The sequence below is a fragment of the Sarcophilus harrisii genome, chromosome 3 (genome assembly GCF_902635505.1).
Source record: "Sarcophilus harrisii chromosome 3, mSarHar1.11, whole genome shotgun sequence".
Taxonomy (NCBI): domain Eukaryota; kingdom Metazoa; phylum Chordata; class Mammalia; order Dasyuromorphia; family Dasyuridae; genus Sarcophilus; species Sarcophilus harrisii.
Window position 1 is genome coordinate 238,466,802 of NC_045428.1, and position 20,517 is coordinate 238,487,318.

At 31.9% G+C, this 20,517-nt stretch overlaps 1 protein-coding gene across 1 annotated transcript in view; it reads right to left on the reverse strand.

Moving 5' to 3' along the window:
* The window catches only part of NCAM2 (neural cell adhesion molecule 2), a 263,078-nt gene that overhangs the window by 175,260 nt on the left and 67,301 nt on the right, over positions 1 to 20,517 (reverse strand). Inside the window, exons 5-6 of the mRNA XM_031959261.1 lie at positions 15,864 to 16,001; positions 9,203 to 9,320 (exon numbers count right to left, since the gene is read on the reverse strand). Coding sequence (XP_031815121.1) covers positions 9,203 to 9,320; positions 15,864 to 16,001 — 256 coding nt within the window. The remainder of the gene's footprint in view (positions 1 to 9,202; positions 9,321 to 15,863; positions 16,002 to 20,517) is intronic.

The window sequence follows — 20,517 nt, forward strand, 5'->3', positions numbered from 1 at the left end:
AGAAAAACATTAATTAACAATCATGAACATGAATATAAATTAGATGAACTGACTTCCAAAACAGAGAAGGGTAGCAGAATGGACTGGAATTCCAATTGTAGGTTGTTTATAAGAAACATTCTCAAAACAAAAAGATTTTCACAGAATTAAAATGAGAGGAATTTGTATGATAAAATTTATTACACTGAATTCAGAAAAGCAAATTTAGCAATCATGATCCTAGACAGGACAACAATAACAATACACATGGTTAAAAGGGATAAGCAGAGATCCTACATTATATTTAAATATATCATAGATATTAAAATAATTTCAATATTTATAGATTACATAATACATATATAATGTATATACATTTATATATGCAAGATATACACATATACTTGAAAATGCAATATTCTGTTAAGTTATGGTCCCTTCATCAGGAAAGATTTAAAGTTCCCTATTTCATTGAATATCCATTTTTTTTCCCTAAAAGCTTATGTTTAATTTTGCTGAGTAGTTGTTTCTTGGTTATAATCCAAGTTTTTTTGCCTCCCAGAATATCATATTCCAATCCCTCAGGTCCTTTAACATGGAAGCTGTTAAATCCTGTATAACCCTTATTATATTATTATTATTATATTATATTATATTTGAATATTTGATATTCAAATTGTTTCTTTCTGGCTGCTTACAGTATTTTCTCTTTGACCTGATAATTCTGGAATTTGGCCACAACATCCCTCAGAGTTTTCATTTTGGGATCTCCTTCAGAAAATAATTGATAGATTTCAATTTTTAATTTCAAATTTAAAAACAATCAGTTTTTCTTCCAATTTCCATTTTCCTTTCTGATTCTAGGATATCAGGAAATTTTTCCTTGATAATTTTTTGAAAGATGCTATCTAGTCTCTTTTTTCACTCTTGGCTTTAAGGTAGCCCAATAACCCTTCAACTGTTTTTCCAATGAGGTATTTTACATTTAAAAATTTTTTTCATTCTTTTAATTTTGTTTGACTGATTATTGGTGCCTCATAGAGTCAATAGCTTCAACTTGCTCAATTCTAACTTTTAAGGAATTATTTTCTTCAGTTAGCTTTTGTAACTTCTTTTCCATTTAGCCAATCCTATTTTTTTTTTACCTGAACAGCATTTTACTTTTCCAAATACGTGTAAAGATGGCTTTCAACATTCATTTTTTGTTTTTGTTTTGAGGCAATTGGGGTTAAATGTTCACAGGTTCACACAGCTAGGAAGTGTTAAGTGTTTGAGACTGGCTTTGAACTCAAGTTCTCCTGTATTCTGGGCTGATAACTCTATCCACCGTGCCATATAGCTGCCCTTCAAAATTCATTTATGTAAGATTTTGTGTTCCAAATTTTTTCCCCCTCCTTTGCTTCCTTTCTCATATCTCCCTCCCCTTTTTTTTTGCTGAGGCAATTGGGGTTAAGTGACTTGCCCAAGGTCACACCGCTAGGAAGTGTTAAGTGTCTGAGGCCAGATTTGAATTTAGGTCCTCCTGACTTCAGGGCTGGTGCTCTATCCACTGCACCACTTAGCTGCTTCCTCCATCTTCCCCCTTCTCAAGATAGCAAGCAATCCAATATATATTAAACATGTACAATCCTTATAAATATATTTGGATATTTGTCATGTTGTTCAGGAAAAATCAGACCAAAATGAAAAAAACAACAAAAAAAGAAATAGCAAACAAACAAACATAAGGTAAAAACACTATGCTTCCATTGATAGTCAGAATTCTCTCTCTGGATGTGGATAGCATTTTCTTTTCTTTCTTTTTATTTTTTAAAAGCTTTTTATTTTCAAAACATATGCATAGACAATTTTCAACATTCACCTTTGCAAAACATTGTGTTCCAAAATTTTTTCTCCTTCCCTTGCCCTCACTCCCTCCCCTAGATGGCAAGTAATCTATGTTAAATATGTGCAATTCTTCTATACATATTTCTTCAATTATTATGTTGCACAAGAAAAATAAGATCAAAAAGGGAAAAAATGAGAAAGAAAACAAAACACAAACAACAACAACAAAAAAGTAGAAATACTGTTGTTGTGATCAATCCATCTTCAGTTTCCACAGTCCTCTCTGTGGGTGTAGATGGTTCCCTTCATCACAAGACCATTGGAACTGACCTGAGTCACCTCATTGTGAAAAGAGCCATATAATGGCATTTTCTATCTTAAGTCTGTTGGAATTGTCTTGGATCACTGCATTGCTGAGAAGAGCTAAGTCTATCATAGATGATCATCACATAATCTTGCTGTTAACTGTGTATAATGTTCTGGTTTTACTCACTTCACTCACATAGGTTCATGTAAGTCTTTCCAAGCTTTTTGATTTAAGAATCAATCTGTTCATCATTTTTAAAGAATAATAATATTTCTAACATTCATATATCATAACTTATTCAGCCACTACTCAACTCATGGGCATTCACTCAATTTCCGGTTCCTTGTCACTACAAAAAGGGCTGCTACAAACATTTTTGCACATGTTAGTCATTTTCCCTTTTGTCTTCCCTTTTTAAAGATCTCTTTAGGATATAAGCCCAGTAGAAACACTGCTGGATCAAAGGGTATGCAGTTTTACAGCCCTTTGGGTATAGTTCCAAATTGTTCTCCAGAATGGTTGGATCACTTCATAATTCTATCCACAATGCATTATAGTCCCAGTTTCCCTGCATCCCCTCCAATCCAGTTTATCATTGTCTTTTCCTGTCATTTAGCTAATGTGAGAAGTGTGAAGTAGTATCACAGAATTGCCTTAATTTGCATTTTTCTAATGAATAGTGATTTAGAGCACTTTTTCATATGAGTATAATGACTTTAATTTCTTCATCTGAATATTGTCTGTTCATATCTTTTGGCTATTTATCAATTGGGGAATGACTTGTATTCTTATATGAGTTAGTTTTCTATATATTTCAGAATTGAGACCTTTATCAGAAACAATGGTTGTAAAAATTGTTTCCCAACTTGCTGCTTTCAATCTAATCTTGGCTACACTGGTCTTGTTTGTGCAAATGCATTTCATAATGTTCTATAGTTCTTTGGCCATAAATTTCTCTCTTCTTCATAGATCTGACCAATAGACTATCCCTTGCTCTACTAATTTGCTTATGTCTAAATCATGAATCCATTTAGACTTTATCTTGGTACAGAGTGTGAGATGTTGGTGAATGCTTATTTTCTGCTATACTATTTTCTAACTTCTCCAGCATTTTTTGTCTTATTCTTATTACAGAAACTAGAGTCTTTGGGTTTATCAAACAATAGATTACTATAGTAATTACTATAATTAATATTAATAACTAATATTAATAGCAAGTGATTACTTAGTATTATATTAATATTAGTTATTAATATCAATTATAGTAAGTAATTACTATAGTAACTTAACCTATTCCACTGATCCACTATTCTACTTCTTAGCCAAATAGTTTTGATGACTGATGCTTTATAATATACTTTTAAGTCTGGTATAGCTAGGTCACCTTCTGTTGCATTTTTAAAAATTAATTTTCTTGACATTCTTATCTTCTATTCTTCCAGATGAATATTGTTTTTTCTAGGTCCAGAATTTCTTGGCTTTCCCACTGTGCTAGGATGGCCTGGCCTAGTTGTTCCTGCTGTACCCTGTGGGACTGGCAATTTGTTGCATGAGGGTTGGAGGCCTTACAGCTGGTCTGCTGTACCACTAGCCTTATAAGATCTTGATTGTCTGATCTTTGCTGTGGCTAAATACCTCCTTGTGGTTTAGTGAACATCACCTGCACTGGGCTGTTCCCCTCTTTTACCCTAATTAAACAGACTTTCCCTAAGTTCTTCTAAGTTATATTACAGCTGGAAAATTATTTCACTCTGTCTTTTTGTGGGTTCTAATTATTCCAGAATCCATTTAGAAGCTCAATTTAATGTTGTTTCCTAGGGAAACTGGGGAGAGATAAGGGAATTTCCTGTTTTTTTTTCCTGCCATTTTGGTAAATACAACTTTAAATGACCACAAGACAATTAAAATTATAATCAACAAAGCTCTGAAAAAACAATATTTAAGTGAAGACTAAGTGATATAATCCTTAACAATATAGAACTCAAAGAACAAATTGTAAAAATATTTTAAAAGATGGTAATAATGACACATCATTACACACCTTTTGGGATGCAACCAAAATAGTACCTTTTGGAAAATATATTTCTGTAAACAAATTCATCAAAAAAATGTTTAATTGGACATGTAATTAAGAGCCCTTCTTTCCCCCCAAAATCAAAGAGATAATGATGATAAGGCACAAATGAACACAAAATAGAAACTCTGAAGATTAATGAAGATATGAAAAAGTTACTAAATTGTTAAATATAAATAGTACTTTAAAATGCTAATAAAACAAACTATTATATAATTTGATAAAAGAGGAAAAACTAATTACAAAAATGAAAAAGGAAATTACCAGAAACTTTCTTTGCCCCCCCAAAAAAATTACTTGAAAACATGGATGAATATTTTAAAAGTATATAAAATTTATAGATTAATGGAACAAGAAACAGAAGTTTCAATAATCTGATCTCAGAAAAAAGTCATCAAGAAATTCCCAAAGTAGGGATAAAAGACCCATGATGGATTTACAAGTGAATTCTATAAAGCAGTGAAAGAAAATTAATTTCAAAATTCCATAAACTATTTCCAAAATAGGGAATGAAAAAAACTTATGCATTTCTTTCCCTGAAACATACCTAGGACATTAACAGGAGATTAAAAAAAAAGACTAAGAAAACCAAAAAAACTCTAATGAATATCAACCAAAATACCAAAATCAAATATTAGCAATAAAGCTATAGAAGCATATTCAAAAGACTGTTACACTATTATCAGATTGAATTAGTCTAGGTTTGAGTCCACATTAGAATAAAAAATCATATGCTTATACCAACAGATACAGAAAAGGTTTTAGATAAAATAACCTTAATTTATATTCAAAAATGACAAAAACAGGAATGCACATATCATTCCTTAATACTAATAATTAAAGTATTAAAGAATAAATCTAAATCTAAGAAACAGAAGCATCTATAATGAAGAAATGACAGAATTTTTTCCAGTTACATCAGAAAAAAAATTAGGGTAAGTGTTGTCAGCATTATTATTTAATATAATACTAGAAATGCTAGCTATTACAGTGACACAATAGAAAGAAGTTGAAAGAATAGGCAAAAAAAGAAGCAATCTCATTGTTATTTACCCAAGATACAATGGTTTACTTAGAGATCCAAGTAAAAACAATGAAACCAATAACAACTTCATTAAAGAAATAGGAAATAAAATAAATCACCAACAACATATATTACTAATAAAATATAGTATATGGCATAAAATATAATACATATTAGTAACCAAACCCAAAAGGAACAAACAGAATTAAAATAGGATTCAAAATAATAACTGAATTTAACGATTACCTACCTGAAAGTCTACTTTGGAAGACACACTCAGGATATTTGAGAATACAATTACAAAACTTCATAGGAATAAAAGAAGACAAATAACTGAAGAATTATCTAAACTTATTTTTAGGCCATGATAACATAAAATAATAATAATAATATTATCTGAATTTATATAGAGATGCATAGCCATGCTAATCAAGCTACTAAGAGGATACTTTATAGAAAGAAACTATATCTCTAAATGCATCAGCAGTATAGAGAAGCAGATCAATGCATTGGCTATGTAATTAAAAAAAAAACAGAAAAAAGACAAATGAAAAAATCCCCACTTAAAAATTAAAATAGAAATTCTAAAAATCAAAGGAGATATTAATAAAATTGAAAATAGTAAAAAAAAAAACAGGCCACTGAATTAATAAATAGATCAAGGAGTTGGGTTTTGTGGAAAAAAACACAATAAAATAAATAAATCATTAGTTAGTTTGATTTAAAAAGAGGAAAACCAAATTACCAACATCAAAAATGAAAAGAGTGAAAACTTTGAAAGAAGATGAAGATGAAACTAAAGCAATTATTAGAAAAATATTTTGCCCAATAATACGGCAATAAAACTGACAATCTAAGAGAAATAGATGAATATTCACAAAAATATAAACTGCCAAGATTAACATAAGAGGAAATAGAATGCTTAAATAATTAGAAAAAAAATTTGAAAAAAAAAACTATAACTAGCATCCTAAGCAAAAATTTCCAGGTCTACATGGACTTACTACTGAATTTTACCAAATATTTCAGAAACAATTAATTCTAGTATTATATAATGATTTTTAAAAATAGGAAAGAAGTCTCATCAAATTTCTTTTATGATACAAATATAATTTTGATACGTAACCTAGGAAAAGCAAAAACAGAGAAAAATACAATGGGTCAATTTAAATAATGAATATCAATGCAAATTTTAGAAATAAAACACTAGCAAGGAGATTACTGTAATATATCACAAAGATTATATGCTATAACCAGGAATTCAAGGCTGATTCAATATGAGGAAAACTAAAAGCCTATTTGACCCCACTAATTACTAAACACAACATGAATTATGTAACTACCATTGTACTCCAACATTATATCAATAAGACAAGAAAAAGAAAATGAAAGAATAAAAATAGGCAATAAGTTTCATCTAAAATAACTGCAGATAATATATAAAATACTTGAGTCTCCTTGACAAGACTCACATAAGCACTATATGAACACAATTTAAAAAGTTTTCATGAAAATAAAAATCTAAACAGAGAAATATTAATTGCTCAGGGAGAGGCAAAGCCAGTGTAACAAAAATTCTGCCTAAATTAACTTATTTATTCAATATCATGCCAATCAAACCATGAAGGCTTATTTTTAAAGCTAGAAAAATAATAAAATCCATAGGGAGGATTCAAAGGGTCAAGAATATTAAGAGACTCAATAAAAAAAAAAAAAAAGGTAAAGAAAGGTGACCTAGCAGTACTGGATTTCAAACTACATTGCAAAATAGTAATCATGAAAACAATTTGGTACTGCTTAAGAAACAGAATGGGCTGATCAGTGTAATAAGTAAGTACTCAATATATAGAAGTAAATGACCATGGTACCTAAATGTCTAATAAACTCAAGAAGCCAAATTTTTGTGACAAAAACTCACTTTTGACAAAAAACTGTTGGGAAAACTGCCAAGTTTCAAAGTGAAGTGAGCAGAACCACTAGACAGTATACAAATTGTAATTTTATAAGGATGATAGACCATAAAGACAAAGCTACTCTCATTAATACAAGGATTCAGTCTAATTCCAAATGACTTGTGATGAAAAGTGTTATCTACTTTCAAATGATGAACTCTAGATGCAGATTGAAGTATAATGTTATTTAATGTTTTCTTGTCTTTTTTTTTTTTTTTTGGAAACATGGCTAATACAGAAATATATCTGGCATGACTTCACATCTATAATGGGTATCATATTGTTTGTTTTCTCAGTGGGTAGAGAGGGGCTTTAGGAAGGGAGACAACTTGGAATTAAAATTTAAAAAAATAATGTCAAAAAAAAAAGAAAAATAGATTAAAAAATAAAAATTTATTTGGAAGAATCAAAGGTCATAAAATTAAAGGGGAATAATGAAAAATAGGAAGAAGGCTGGGTAATACTAATTCTCAAAATCTGCAAAATTATAATTATAGAAACTGTATAATTGTTTAAAAAATACAAAGCTTTATCAGTGGAAAAGAGTGGAACTGGAATTAACCAAATAATGTTGTACGGTGTTCAGTTAACTCAAGGATGCTAACTACTGGGAGAAAGACTTATTATTTATGATTCTTGCTTACCTAGTCTATTCCACTGATCTTTTCTTTCTTTTAAAAAAAACCATTACCAAATGGCTTTAATGATTACTGATTTGTATAACAGTATGGAAATGTTTAAAAATAGTATGGCATAGGATTCGCAAGCTGTACTTGCAAACATAAAGAAATGAATCTTATTTTTTAAGGTAAATTTTATTTTATTTACTGAGGAAAAATATATAGAAAACTGGGCCATTTCTACTTTTCCACTCCTACATTTTCCACACTTTCCACTATCAGTCAAAAATCATTAGCATGCAGAAGAAATTAAGGAAATCAATGATATCTTCTTCAGAAAAAGCATCTGTGTAGCTAGTTATATAAACATCAGCAAATAGGATAAGTTTAAAGTAACATCAAAAGGTAAAAAATGGGTTTTAATCTCTTCTCTGAGAACACATGAACTCTCTGACCCTAGACAATGCTATAACAACTTTTTAAGACTATAAATCACAGAGATGATAACCTGCATTGATTGAGAGAGTTTCTTCACCTGGGAATTTTCTATGCCAATGAAATCACAGGATCTGCATCCCTATTCTCTACAGAAGTACTATTCTTTAATAATTCTCTGAGATTTTCTAACTCATTTTTATCTAACCTTTTTTTTTTTCACATCCCATCAATAAAAAAACACTTTTGAGTAGCATGCCACAATATGCATACTTATTTATGTTATATGCATTTAACAATATGTTAATATATGCATTATAAAACAGAGAAACATGCATTAAAAAGAAAAGCAAAATATTTAAAATAATTTTATCTCTTAATAATATAGAAAACTTTATTCTCATTAAAAAGTGTTTGAATGACTGAGTATTTTTGAAAAATTTAGTCTCACACTTTGTGGTACAGCAATAAAAATGTCTGGTTCTAACCAGTTTATTTGCTATTTTTAAATGAGTTGATTATTTATTGCCTTTGGACATAATGGTTGTCACATATGAAAAAGATATCACACAAATCCGTAGGACCAAATGGAAGGAGTATATCTTTGGCTATATTACTAAATCATAACACTCATTTTTTATTCCTGTTCCACTGATTATGCAAAGCGTTTTGTTGACCTCTGGCTAGTAAATCTCCATATTCCTTGAATTGCATCACCATCCATAATGTCTTGGAAAGGTATACTTTAGCAAAAGAAAGCGTTTATATTATATTGATGGTTATTACAGATATAATTATTTTTCATGCATGACATTACTTAATCAAATTGAAGGAAAAATGTCCTAGCCAATTAACCTAAGTAAAGTAGAAAAAGTTACTTCAAAGGCAACATCCAAATCTTTGATTTCACAAATTTCATTAGTGAAAGGTGACAGTTTCAATTTAGTGCTTGTTTGCTGATGTACTATTTAAAATAAAACTTACCTATACCAGCTGATATTTGGCTCAGGCGAGCCAGTAGCCCTACAAGATAATACCATTTCTTCTTGTCGATCTGCAGTAGCGTTGAAGAATATAAGTGGCATTGTAATTGCTGGTGGAACTAAGAAAAAAATAAAATTATATCTGAAGTAAATATTATTTTAAACCAACATTGCCAAAGATCATTTAAAAATAATTACTTTTGATTATTATTTGTATAAATATCAAGTGCTCTCCCTCTCTATACACAAGGCTATTCCTTTTCCATATATGTATATAATATAAATATACTGTGCATGTCTATATACATGTATAGAGACATGTGTATATACACATATATTTATACATATATACATATTATATATGAGCTCTTATTGCTATTAGGCAATTACTTTACAACTTCCTAACTTATCTCATTACCCCAATCACCACAGCAACTCTTTAAAACCCTTTCATCACTCCTGAACTTCCCATGGCTTCTTCTCTCCCTTACTCTCTGAGCTTGCCTGATATTTTATTTAAAAAAATGAGGCCATTTTCTGAAATCCCTTTCTCCCCTTCTCCTCACCTTGTTATTCTGATGCATTCTGCCAGTTTTTTATCCTTGTCTCAAATGAAAAAAAAAACTGCCTTTCTCTTTCTTTTAAAATAGTGATCCCATTTCATCCTGTCTTCTTCAGCAAATCGCCCCCTCCTTTCACCTATAGCCTCTCATTTATCTTCAACCTTTCTGCTTCCTTATTGTCTACAAACATACCCATGTCTCCCACATCCTTAAAAAAAACCCTCACTTAGTTCACCCATCCCTGCTAACTATTATTTCTTATCTCTACTCTCCTTTGTGACTAAACTCCTTGGGAAGAACAACTTTAATAGGTATTTTCACTTCCTCTCCTCTCACTCACTTTATAAATATACAATCTGGTTTCCAATCAATCTCATTATTCAACTTAAGTTGCTGTCTCCAAAGTTACTATTATTCTTCTTTAGCTCTATGCAGCCTTTGAGATTATCAAACTAACCTCTTTTCTCTCAATTTTCATAAGACCTTTATCCTTTGGTTCCTTTCTTATATATATTACCACTTCTCTCAGTCTCTTTTGCTGGATCTTCATCTAGGTCATTCCTACTAACCATGGGGGTCCCATAGGGCTCTGTCCCAGAACCTCTTTTTTCTTTTCCCTCTAAACTATTTCACTTGATCTCCCATGAATTTAATCATCTTAATATTTATGATTCTCAATCTACATATCCATCCCTGAACTTTCTGCTCCAGTCTCTATTATTCAACTCATTATTAAACATCTCAGACTAGATATTTTGTAGACATCTTAAATTCAACATAGCCCAAACTGAACTCATTCTCTTCCTTTAAGGCTTTCCCTATTCCAAGCATCCCCAAAATCGTTGGTTTACATTATCCTTGATTCCTCATCATATTTCATCCTCCTCTCATTCATTGGTTACCAAGGCTTGTAGATTTCATCTTTTCAACATCTCTCAAAAAAGCCTCCATCTCTATGTAGCACTACCAACCTGATACAGGCCCTCACCTCTTCATCCCTGGATTATTATAATAGCCTAGTGTTTTGCACAGAGATGTAATAGGTATTTAATAAATACTTACCACCTAAAATATAATTAGCTTAATCTCCCCATAGTAAGATTACCTTCAATAAATCGATTGAAAGTAATCAGCAATTTATTAAGTTCCCACTAAGTGTCAGGCACTAATACTGTGATAATAATAGAAAGAATGAATCAATCCTTATTAAAAAAGAGCTCATATTATAATGAGGAAGACAAAATCAAATCAAACACAAAATAAAAAGTTAAATAAAAATAAAAAGTAATGTAATACATTGGAGGAAGGACATTAGCAGTTGGGGGTATTTAGGAAAGGCTTCACATAAAAGTTCTTGACTGCAACTTGAAGAAAGGGACTTTATAAGGTAAAAATAAGGAGAGGTTATTTTAAGCATGGGGTGCCAGTGTAAAGACAAGGAAATGGGAGGAGAGTCATATGTGAGGAATCTCACAGAGTGTGGGGGAAAGACTCATGGGAAGGCAGTGACTGGTTCAATGAGGCTACTTTGGAGGCAGATGGCAGAGCTTTAAAAGTTAAACAGAGTAGTTTATAGTTTATCTTTGAGACAATAGGAAACCACTGGAATTGAATGAATCCCTGGGGAGTCATAGTGTCAACTTTGCACTTTCAGGAAAATACTTTGGCACCAATGTATAAGTGGGGAGAGACTTGGGGTTGGAAGACCAAATAAAAGGTTATTCTAATAACTTAGATGTAGAAGTTACAAAAGCTTGAAATGAGGTGGTAACTGTGTGAATGAAGAGAAGGGCTCAGATAGAAGAGAAATGGTGAAATCAGAAGCATTTACAACTGGCAGCTCAATGGAATGAGGAATTCCTCAATGAGGAATCAAATAATAAATACATTGGAGACAATAAATAAATTGGAGAATAGAAGGTTGGAAAAGGGGAAATTTAAAAAAGAAGGATTTGGGAGGAAAGATAATATATAGAGTTTTGGATATATGATTAATCTGATGTCCCAAATGGCCAACAAATGCCAATTAGATCCAAAATTTATTGGACTGAAGATAAGTGAAGAGACCTGATCAACTCGATAGAGATGATACTTAAACTCTTGTACTTCAAGTACTTGATAAAGTTACTAAAGAGAGTGTAGAAAGCAAAGAGAAAACAACCTAATGAACTTTAAGAGGACAATAAGGAGCCACAGAAAGAGATTAAGAAGGAATAGTAAATGGGCAGAACTAATGAGAAAGAGAACAGTGTCACAAAAACTCAAAAAAGACAAGAATATCCCAGAGGAGTGGTCGATAATGTCAAATGCAGGAGACTCGTCAAGAATATGAGAACTGAGAAAAGATCCTAAGATTTGGCATTTACAAAATGATTGGTAACTTTGAGTAGTGCAAATTCAGTTGAATGATATGGTCAGAAGCCACATGGTAAAAACTGAGCAATGAGAAAAAAGGAAGTGGACACTGCTTTTTTGAAGTGTTTGGCTAAGGAAGGAAGATACAAAATGATAATTTAGGAGAACAGTAGGGTATGGAGAAGATTTAAAAAAAAACAATCTGAAAGAAAATAATAGGAAGAGGAGGACATTTCAAAAGAGAAGGGATGACTGCTGGTACAATCTGGTGGTAAAGACATGAAAGGATGAGATCAAGAATATTTTTCAAGTGATTGGTCTTGGCAACAGAGAAAGGGGAAAAAATTTGATGAAGATGTTAAGATATTCTAAGGTGAAAAGAAAGGGAGAAGAGAGAATTCACTTCCTTTTGGTCCTAATTTTACTGGCAAAATTTGATGACGATGTTAAGAGATTCTGAGGTGAAAAGAAAGGGAGAAGAGAGAATTCACTTCCTTATGGTCCTAATTTTACTGGCAAACTGAGAAGAGGGAGAGGAAGTGTAGGAAGTTTGAGAAGGGTGTAAATTAGAAAACTTCTAGGGTGACTGAGAAATGGAATTGGGAAAAAATACAAGGGTTGCCTTGCTGCACTGAAGATCCAGTTAAGATTGGATAATGTGGATTTTTTTTTATAGACAGGAGCTTGTGAGATTTGCTCCAACTGTGTTCAGCTACTTATGACTAGAATTGCAAGAAGCAGATGGTTTGGCAATGAGCAGTGATAGAACAAAAGAAAAAGAATTTTGAGAGCAGGGGACAGAATAATTAAGGAGATGACCTTGTGTCCTTAAAGACCATACCAGCAAAACACAAGGTCCTTTAGTTTCTCTGATGGTGTATTATGTTGGTAAGACTGAGCTCTTGGTTGAGGAAGAACAACTCAGGTAAGCACAGAAAAGTTTGACACAAATCCACTAAGTGATAAATTAAGCATGGAAAGCCCCCAAAAAAATTAAAAAAAAATTTTAAATGCTCTCAGGTCTGTGCAGCAGCCTGCTATTGCAGTAGTGATGGTAGAGAAGTGAAAGAAATTGAGACAGAATAATTGGTTTTAAGACCATCTATAATCATAAGCTTAACTCCAATTACATTAAATATGAGGTCTTTGTTCAATGATCAATAATACACTGAAACATTATTGAAAGAAATTAACCACATCAATCAATGCTGATATCTTCACAATAAATTAAATTAAAAGTTGCATCTAAATGAAAGAATGGCTCAAAGTTTCTCCTTGAAGAGAGAGAAAAGGTGATAGGAGGATAAGCAAAAAAAAATATCATTTCTTGGAATACTTGGTAATCTTGATTTATAGTGCTCATGAGTATAATTTTAAAAAGATCATGTAGAAAACTGCAATTTATGAACCAAGATTTGTTACACTGAATGAAATGGTAGAGAATTCTTTGGAGAACATTGATAAGATCCTCCAAACAAAATCAACATGTATTTGTCTTTTAAAAAGTTTTATTACTTATATTTTTATATTACTATAACCTTCCAATGACAACCCTCCCATCCACTATATATATAGTAAGCAACTGACAACAAACACAGCCCCTTTGAGTTATACAAACATATTCTTCTTTCTTAAATCTCCTTTTTCTACTATGTTTTTCTTTCGAAGTCTTTGACCCTTTATGGTTTGTTTGGTCAACAAGAGTTTTTGGAAAACATACTTTATTACAATTCCTATTTTGTTACCTATAGGATTCACGATTGACTTTTAGGTGAAATTATTCTGAGTTGCATGGTAATTTCTTTTGATTTTCAACATAACATTCTAATCATCTCTTTCCTTTATGCATAGTATTATGTGATTCTGAATGTAGCTCTGGTTACTTGTAGACTGTTTTATCATTTACAATTTTTTTTTTTTTTTGGCTTGGGTGTTTTGAGACCTTAAGATTCACATTTCTGAATCCATTATATAAGTCCATTACAAACTCTGGCTTATTTCTCATGGGTGACCTGTAAATTTTATCAACTTGCACTTTCTCCTGCTTATAGTATTTCTTGGCAATTTTTATGGCTTCTTGGAATATGCTATTCAAGTTTTTTGTTTTGTTTTGTTTTATTCATCATTCCCTCTGGAAAACAAATGATAGTGAGATTATTTCTCTGTGTATTCTTTTCCATTTCATTTCTGTTATTTAAATTTTGTTTTCTTTTTTCAGTGTTCTATATTTTCCTATGTTATTGAATTTTGAAATGTTTCCTCTATTTTCAAGGGTGTCCACTGTTTCATTTAAGACTTCCAGTCTCTTTCCTAATTTTTTTTCCTTCATTTTTTTCTCTGGGCCTTCCTTTTACCACTTATTTTTGGAAGACTTCTGGTCATTTCATATTCTTTCTTGGAGTTATTGAAGAATTATTCATTACTTGTGGAATTTTATGCTAGGATTCTCTAAATCCACAAGGTTTCTCCATTACAGTAAGAGTTCTCCTTTGCTTGGTCATTTTATCAGCTGTTTCATTATTCCCCTCTTCTAACATCTATGAAGTTTAGCTACTATTAAGAAGTGGAGTATTCAGACTAATTTTTTCAGAAATTGAAAGTAGCTACTAAAATCCTTTGATAATTTTTCCTCTGAAGAATTAGAATAAATTTTTCTATACAGATTATTCTTGGTTGTAATCTTAGCTCCTTTGCTCTCCAGAATAATATATATCAAGCCTTCTGATCTTTGAATATAGAAGCTGCTAAATCTTATGTTATCCTGACAGTGGTTCCATGATATTTGAATGGTTTCTTTTTGGCTACTTGCAATATTTTCTCCTTGAACTGGAAGTTCTGAAATTTGGCTATACTATTTCTGGTAGTTTTAATTTTGGGATATTTTTCAGTAAGTAATTGGTGAATTCTTTCCATTTCTATTTTATTCTCTGATTTTAGAATATTAAGACAATTTGTTATATATTGTGTTAATCTGTGTTTTCTATAGAGTGATATGGCTGCCAGTTATGGAGTACTCATTAAATCCTCTAACATTTATAGCCAATTAGAAGCAGGAAACAAATAAACAAGTTTGTGCAAGAACAAACAAACAAACAAGTTTGTACAGAAAGAGTAGAGAAGAATGCTATAGATTTATATGCATTTTTCCCCTTGATTTTATTATCAAAATGAGGAGCAGGTAGGAAAATGGGGAGTCAAAAATACTATTTATGAGTGAATACATAGTGTTTGTCTCTTTTAAACCAATATATTCCATCATTATATTTTCATAAATATTGTAATATGTACTTGTTAATAGTGGCAGAGAAAATTTTATAACCTAATTGAATCTTACTAAGATTTAAAATGTAAATCTACTTAACCTTTAAAATATCTCTATATGCAGCTAATTTTTTCAGAGAGACAACTAGTTAGATAACAATGATAAAATATAACATTTTAAAACTATTATATTAATAGAATTTTAGCCTGGGAAAGGATCCATGAGTCCATGTGGTACCACTCTCTCATTTTAAAATTAGGGAACAAGGCCCAGAGAGGTAACATATGTTATGAATGAACAATGCATGATGAATCTCTTGACTCATTTCATTTGCCATGATGGCCTAATTATTTTTTCCTGTAAAGCTGTAGGACAATCCTTTTAATCACTTAAAACTCACATTGTTTCTAAATGATAAATAAACAGCAACTAAAATTAAAACAAAAATGAATTCTAAGTATATACACTGATTTATGGCTTACCATTAACAATAACTATGATATCTCGAAAATCAATTTCTCCTCTGGCTTCCACTCTTCCTTCACATCTGTATATCCCTTCATCACTTTTGTTGATATTAAGGATCTGGAGATTATTATTCGCTAACATAGCAAATCGATCTGTAAAGTTCAAAAGTAGAAGAAATGGCATCAATAATTGAAGGTAGAGTCTGATATGCTTTAATTACAGAGTTAACATATGACTGATTTTATAGTTTTCTTCAACAAAAAATTGAAAGTTTAATTGTAATTTAATAAACTCCAAATAATATTGCCCCTCCCCTTTTTCTGAAAATGAATTACATATTTTCTTTCTGTATAAAATGGAAAGACTATTATCCTTTTCCTTTTTACTAGCCCTATACTTTGATACCTAGATACCAAAAATCATATCCAGAATAACAATACATAGAGACTACATATATCATCCTAACCAAACGAATCAATGTTTTGATTACCTTTAAGAAGTATTTTGGGGCTAGAAAAAGAGCTGAATAATTTTCTTTATAAAATATTCCTAATAATAAATCTACATATACTAAAGAATTAAGTAACTCCATAATTTTTAAGTCACACAATAATAGTACATATGATTACATTATTAAATTTCCTTTTGGGACTTTGTAGTAGGCATAATATACTAAGGTCTCAACTCATGTGGGTTATATTAGATTTTCTTTAAAAGGGACTGAAATTTTCCTTGTCATTAACTGGCTCAGGGGACTAAGGCTCAGATTGTTGATATAATGTCGTGGTTGTCCAGTTACAATTACAAAAATAGCTAGTTCATAAGGGGCTGAAGTTCCTCCCTCAGGTAAGCAGTATGATCAACACCAGCAGCACAGAAGAGCTGCACTCAGCTAGAGCAAGACTACATACTTGATGAATATCCTTTCCTGCTTCTGAATATCCTTTTACTATAGCTAAGTAAACCTTCTCTTATCAACTATTAAGCAGAATGAGTCTCTCATTTTAGTCCTATTTCTGAATTGCCAGGCTGGCTAGCTCTAGCCTAATATATATATCTATATCACTAAAATACATCATATAGATTGTAATTAAGACTATATAATATTTCCATATTATGCAGGTAAACCTGCATCTTTATAATTCATGAATTACATAATCTTTTATGGCCAATAATGAAATGCTAGCCAAGGAAAAGTTTATGATACAATTTATTCAAATACACAAGCTCTCCTAATACCTTGTATTTTGGAACCTGAATGCCCCCACAATCGTATTGCCTCCAACAATGATGTCTACATGCAAAATATTTGAAGGAGGGGAATAGTACATACATCTTTTCAAAAGGATAGGAAAAATCCAGGACCTTACTATACCTGAAAAAAGAACACTAAAGAACATCAATAGTTGTCAAACTATTTTCTTGCCATTCTATAATTTATACAAGAGTCAAAGGTATCATCAATTAGAAAATTATAGAAGCCATATATTAACCTGTGCCCCATGAATATTATATTAGTTTTTCCTCTAAAATGTATTAATACACAAGACTTGGTTGACTCAGGTGACTAAAAGCTTGGGCTGTAGATATCACTTTCTAATCACCAGAATTCAAAATTGCCACAAGGAGCTTCAGTAGTTCTTTAATGCTTGTCTATGGATCCCAAATGGCCAATTCAAGCAAAGGGAGCTTCTCTCAGATGAGGTGTTGCTTCAGTGACCATACTTTCTGAATATCCTCCAATTTTGACTAAGTAAATCTCCATTTAAACAATCTACAATTATCTCATTTTGTTCTAATATCATATCTAACCCATCTAAAGAATGGGTCCAGAATACAGTATATTAGAAAAAAAGCAGGTGAAACTCAACAATGAACCAAATCTTTATCATTTTACAATTATTGCAGAAAGAAAAATGTAGAAAAATTGTTTTCACCATGCTTTATTACTTGCTGTTAGAATAAAACAAACCTGATAATCTTTTGTAACAAGGTACCTCCCAATGATGTATCAGAATCATTCAATGTTCTGTGTAATATGTAACTTATATAATTATTTAACAATTAAACCTCTTATTGTAGATGCCATCAGAGGCATTAAAATGATACATATTCTGAATCCTTGAGTATCAGTGTTCCTCCTCCATCCCCATTGCCAATTGGTTGCTCCCTATTTATATCCACCTCACTTTCTCTTCCACTCCCCCCCCTCCCCAATATTACACTTCAGATTAGCCTGTGCTCTCTGGATTGCCTTAAAACTTTTCTTTTCTCACATATCCCTAAATACTCATCTCCCTCCTGATGATGCTGCACCCCTTGCCACCACCTTCAGTGCATGCACTTTTATTCAGACATGGTGACTCACTGGTTGGGATGTCAGAATCATAACACTGAGCTCCACGGTACCACTTCAAAATGCCTTTTACCATTTTTGGTAAATGGTCCTCCTGTGGGGTCCATGCTACTTAAATTTATTACCCAATCCAGATTCTGATAGCTGCTACCTTTAGATTCCCCAGGGCATTCTCCTTCTTTCCTCAGTAAACTCAACACCCAGTTCAATCTTTGACTACTTTATGCACTGAGAGACCTCCAAATATATACTGATGTTCCTTCAGTTATTCTAATTTCCTAATTCTTCAAAGACCTTAGCTTAAAAAGGCCAAGGTCTCTCAATGCCTCCAGGGCCATCTATGGTCTTTCACATTTGTATCTGAACACTGGATCCTCTCTCTGAAAGAGAAAGTAGGGCAGGTGACCTTGTCCAGTGTCCTTCACTTAAATCCAATTTATTTTCACTGCAGAATATCCTCTCCAATGTCACAGTCCTTTTCAAAAACAAAGAACAAACAACAATTCAATCCCCATGACTATCTCAACACAAAAGTGGTTGATTCTGCCATGTTTATGAATCTCATAATTCATGTATATGATCATTAATCTTTTATCATTTCACATTTTCTCATGCCTTATGACCCCTAATTCTAAGCTTCATCCTCAAGATGTCATCTCTCCCTTTATCATTTGGTTCTTTCCCATCCTTAGGGCACTGGTCACACTATTCTCCTTTTTCCAATTCCATCTCTTATTGAATCAACTTAGTTCTATGCCGTCCTCTACTCTTGATTCATCTGTCCTGTTTTCCTATTGTTAAAATGATTGGACCAATTATTTGGATCTTGTCAAGTACCAACTCTAGATTTTTATCACATTCTACCTTTTTTGCTCCTATTTACATATTTCTGAATGGTGGAGGAAGTCAGATCATTGCACTAAATTGAGTTTACTAAAAATTTATCTCAACTAGTACTTCATAGTATCAAACTGAATTATTCCCCCTTAATCGATTGGTTGTTTCACTCCACAGTAGCTATTCCTAACCATAACATCTTTCCTTAAGTTCAAAGCACCCCTATAATTCATCCTCTTACTTTAAGACTTTTCTTCATTGAGGTCATTTTCTGAAAGCTCTTTTTTATCAGCTCATCTCACATCATTCAGTCATCTTCCCTTATTCTCTGCTTCTTTACTCCTGGCTCAGATGGAGACCCCTTTCCTTTCCAATTCAAAATAAAAATTTCTACTTGCATTTGTTTTAAATGCTTCTCACATTCTCTAGCACTTTGTAGATAATGAAGTGTTAAGTAACACCCTAAAATGCCACTGATTGTATTTTAATAGTTAGGAAATGATTCTTTATTGATATGGGAATCATTCCTGAATAAGTTGCATGTACAGTCAGACCACTAACTTGTCAGAACAAAGATAGGAATTAATGCATCATTAGAAAAATGAATGATGATAAAAAAGATGAAATAAAATTGAAACAACTTGAAAATTCATTCTCCACTGATAATGAAAACTGGGGAAGATGCAGAAAAAATGACATATAAAATTATGATAATTTTATACAAAAGGAAGTCTGAACAGCCTAGAACTGCCTTAGTTAGTAAACACTCGATGAGCTTCTCAGTTATGGAAAGATAAAAACAAAAGATTATGGCAATTTAGAATATAAAATCATTTATGAAATGTCATAAAGAGTAATGAAAGCTATTGCCTCATTTATTTGATGTTTTTCTTCATATTTGAAGAGGGCCAAAATGACATCATGATGTCAGGGTCAAGGCAGAGTGTGTCTGGCTATGGCTGATAAGAATAATACAAACCCAGAAGCCTCAACCACAAGTCAGGTACAAATAATCCATATGAAATAGTTCATAGATATTTCTAAATTTGTGCATCTCATGTTTCTTTTGAACTATTTTGATTCTGCTTTACTCAGAGAATAGCACCTTCCCACACCATGCTAGTAGTCTCCTGTGTCTCACAATTAATACCAAAGATCTTCAGAGAGATCTTGTGGGTGTCCTTTTATCACTTCTTACCCCAATGTGAATGTTTGCTTGTGTGAATTTTCTGTAAAATAGTCTTTTAGGCAAACATACTTTTGACTTTTGAACAACATGGCCAGCCCATTAAGAGTTAAGCTGTCTGTATGAGTTTGAATGCTTGCTCAATTCAGTGCCAGTTCAGTGTCTGGTACTTTATCTTGTCAGATGATCTTCAGAATCTTCTCAAAATAATTCAAAAGGAAGTGGTTCCTTTTCTGGCATACCACAATGGGGTAGCACAATGGCTCTGTAGACCTTTAGTTTGATAGGC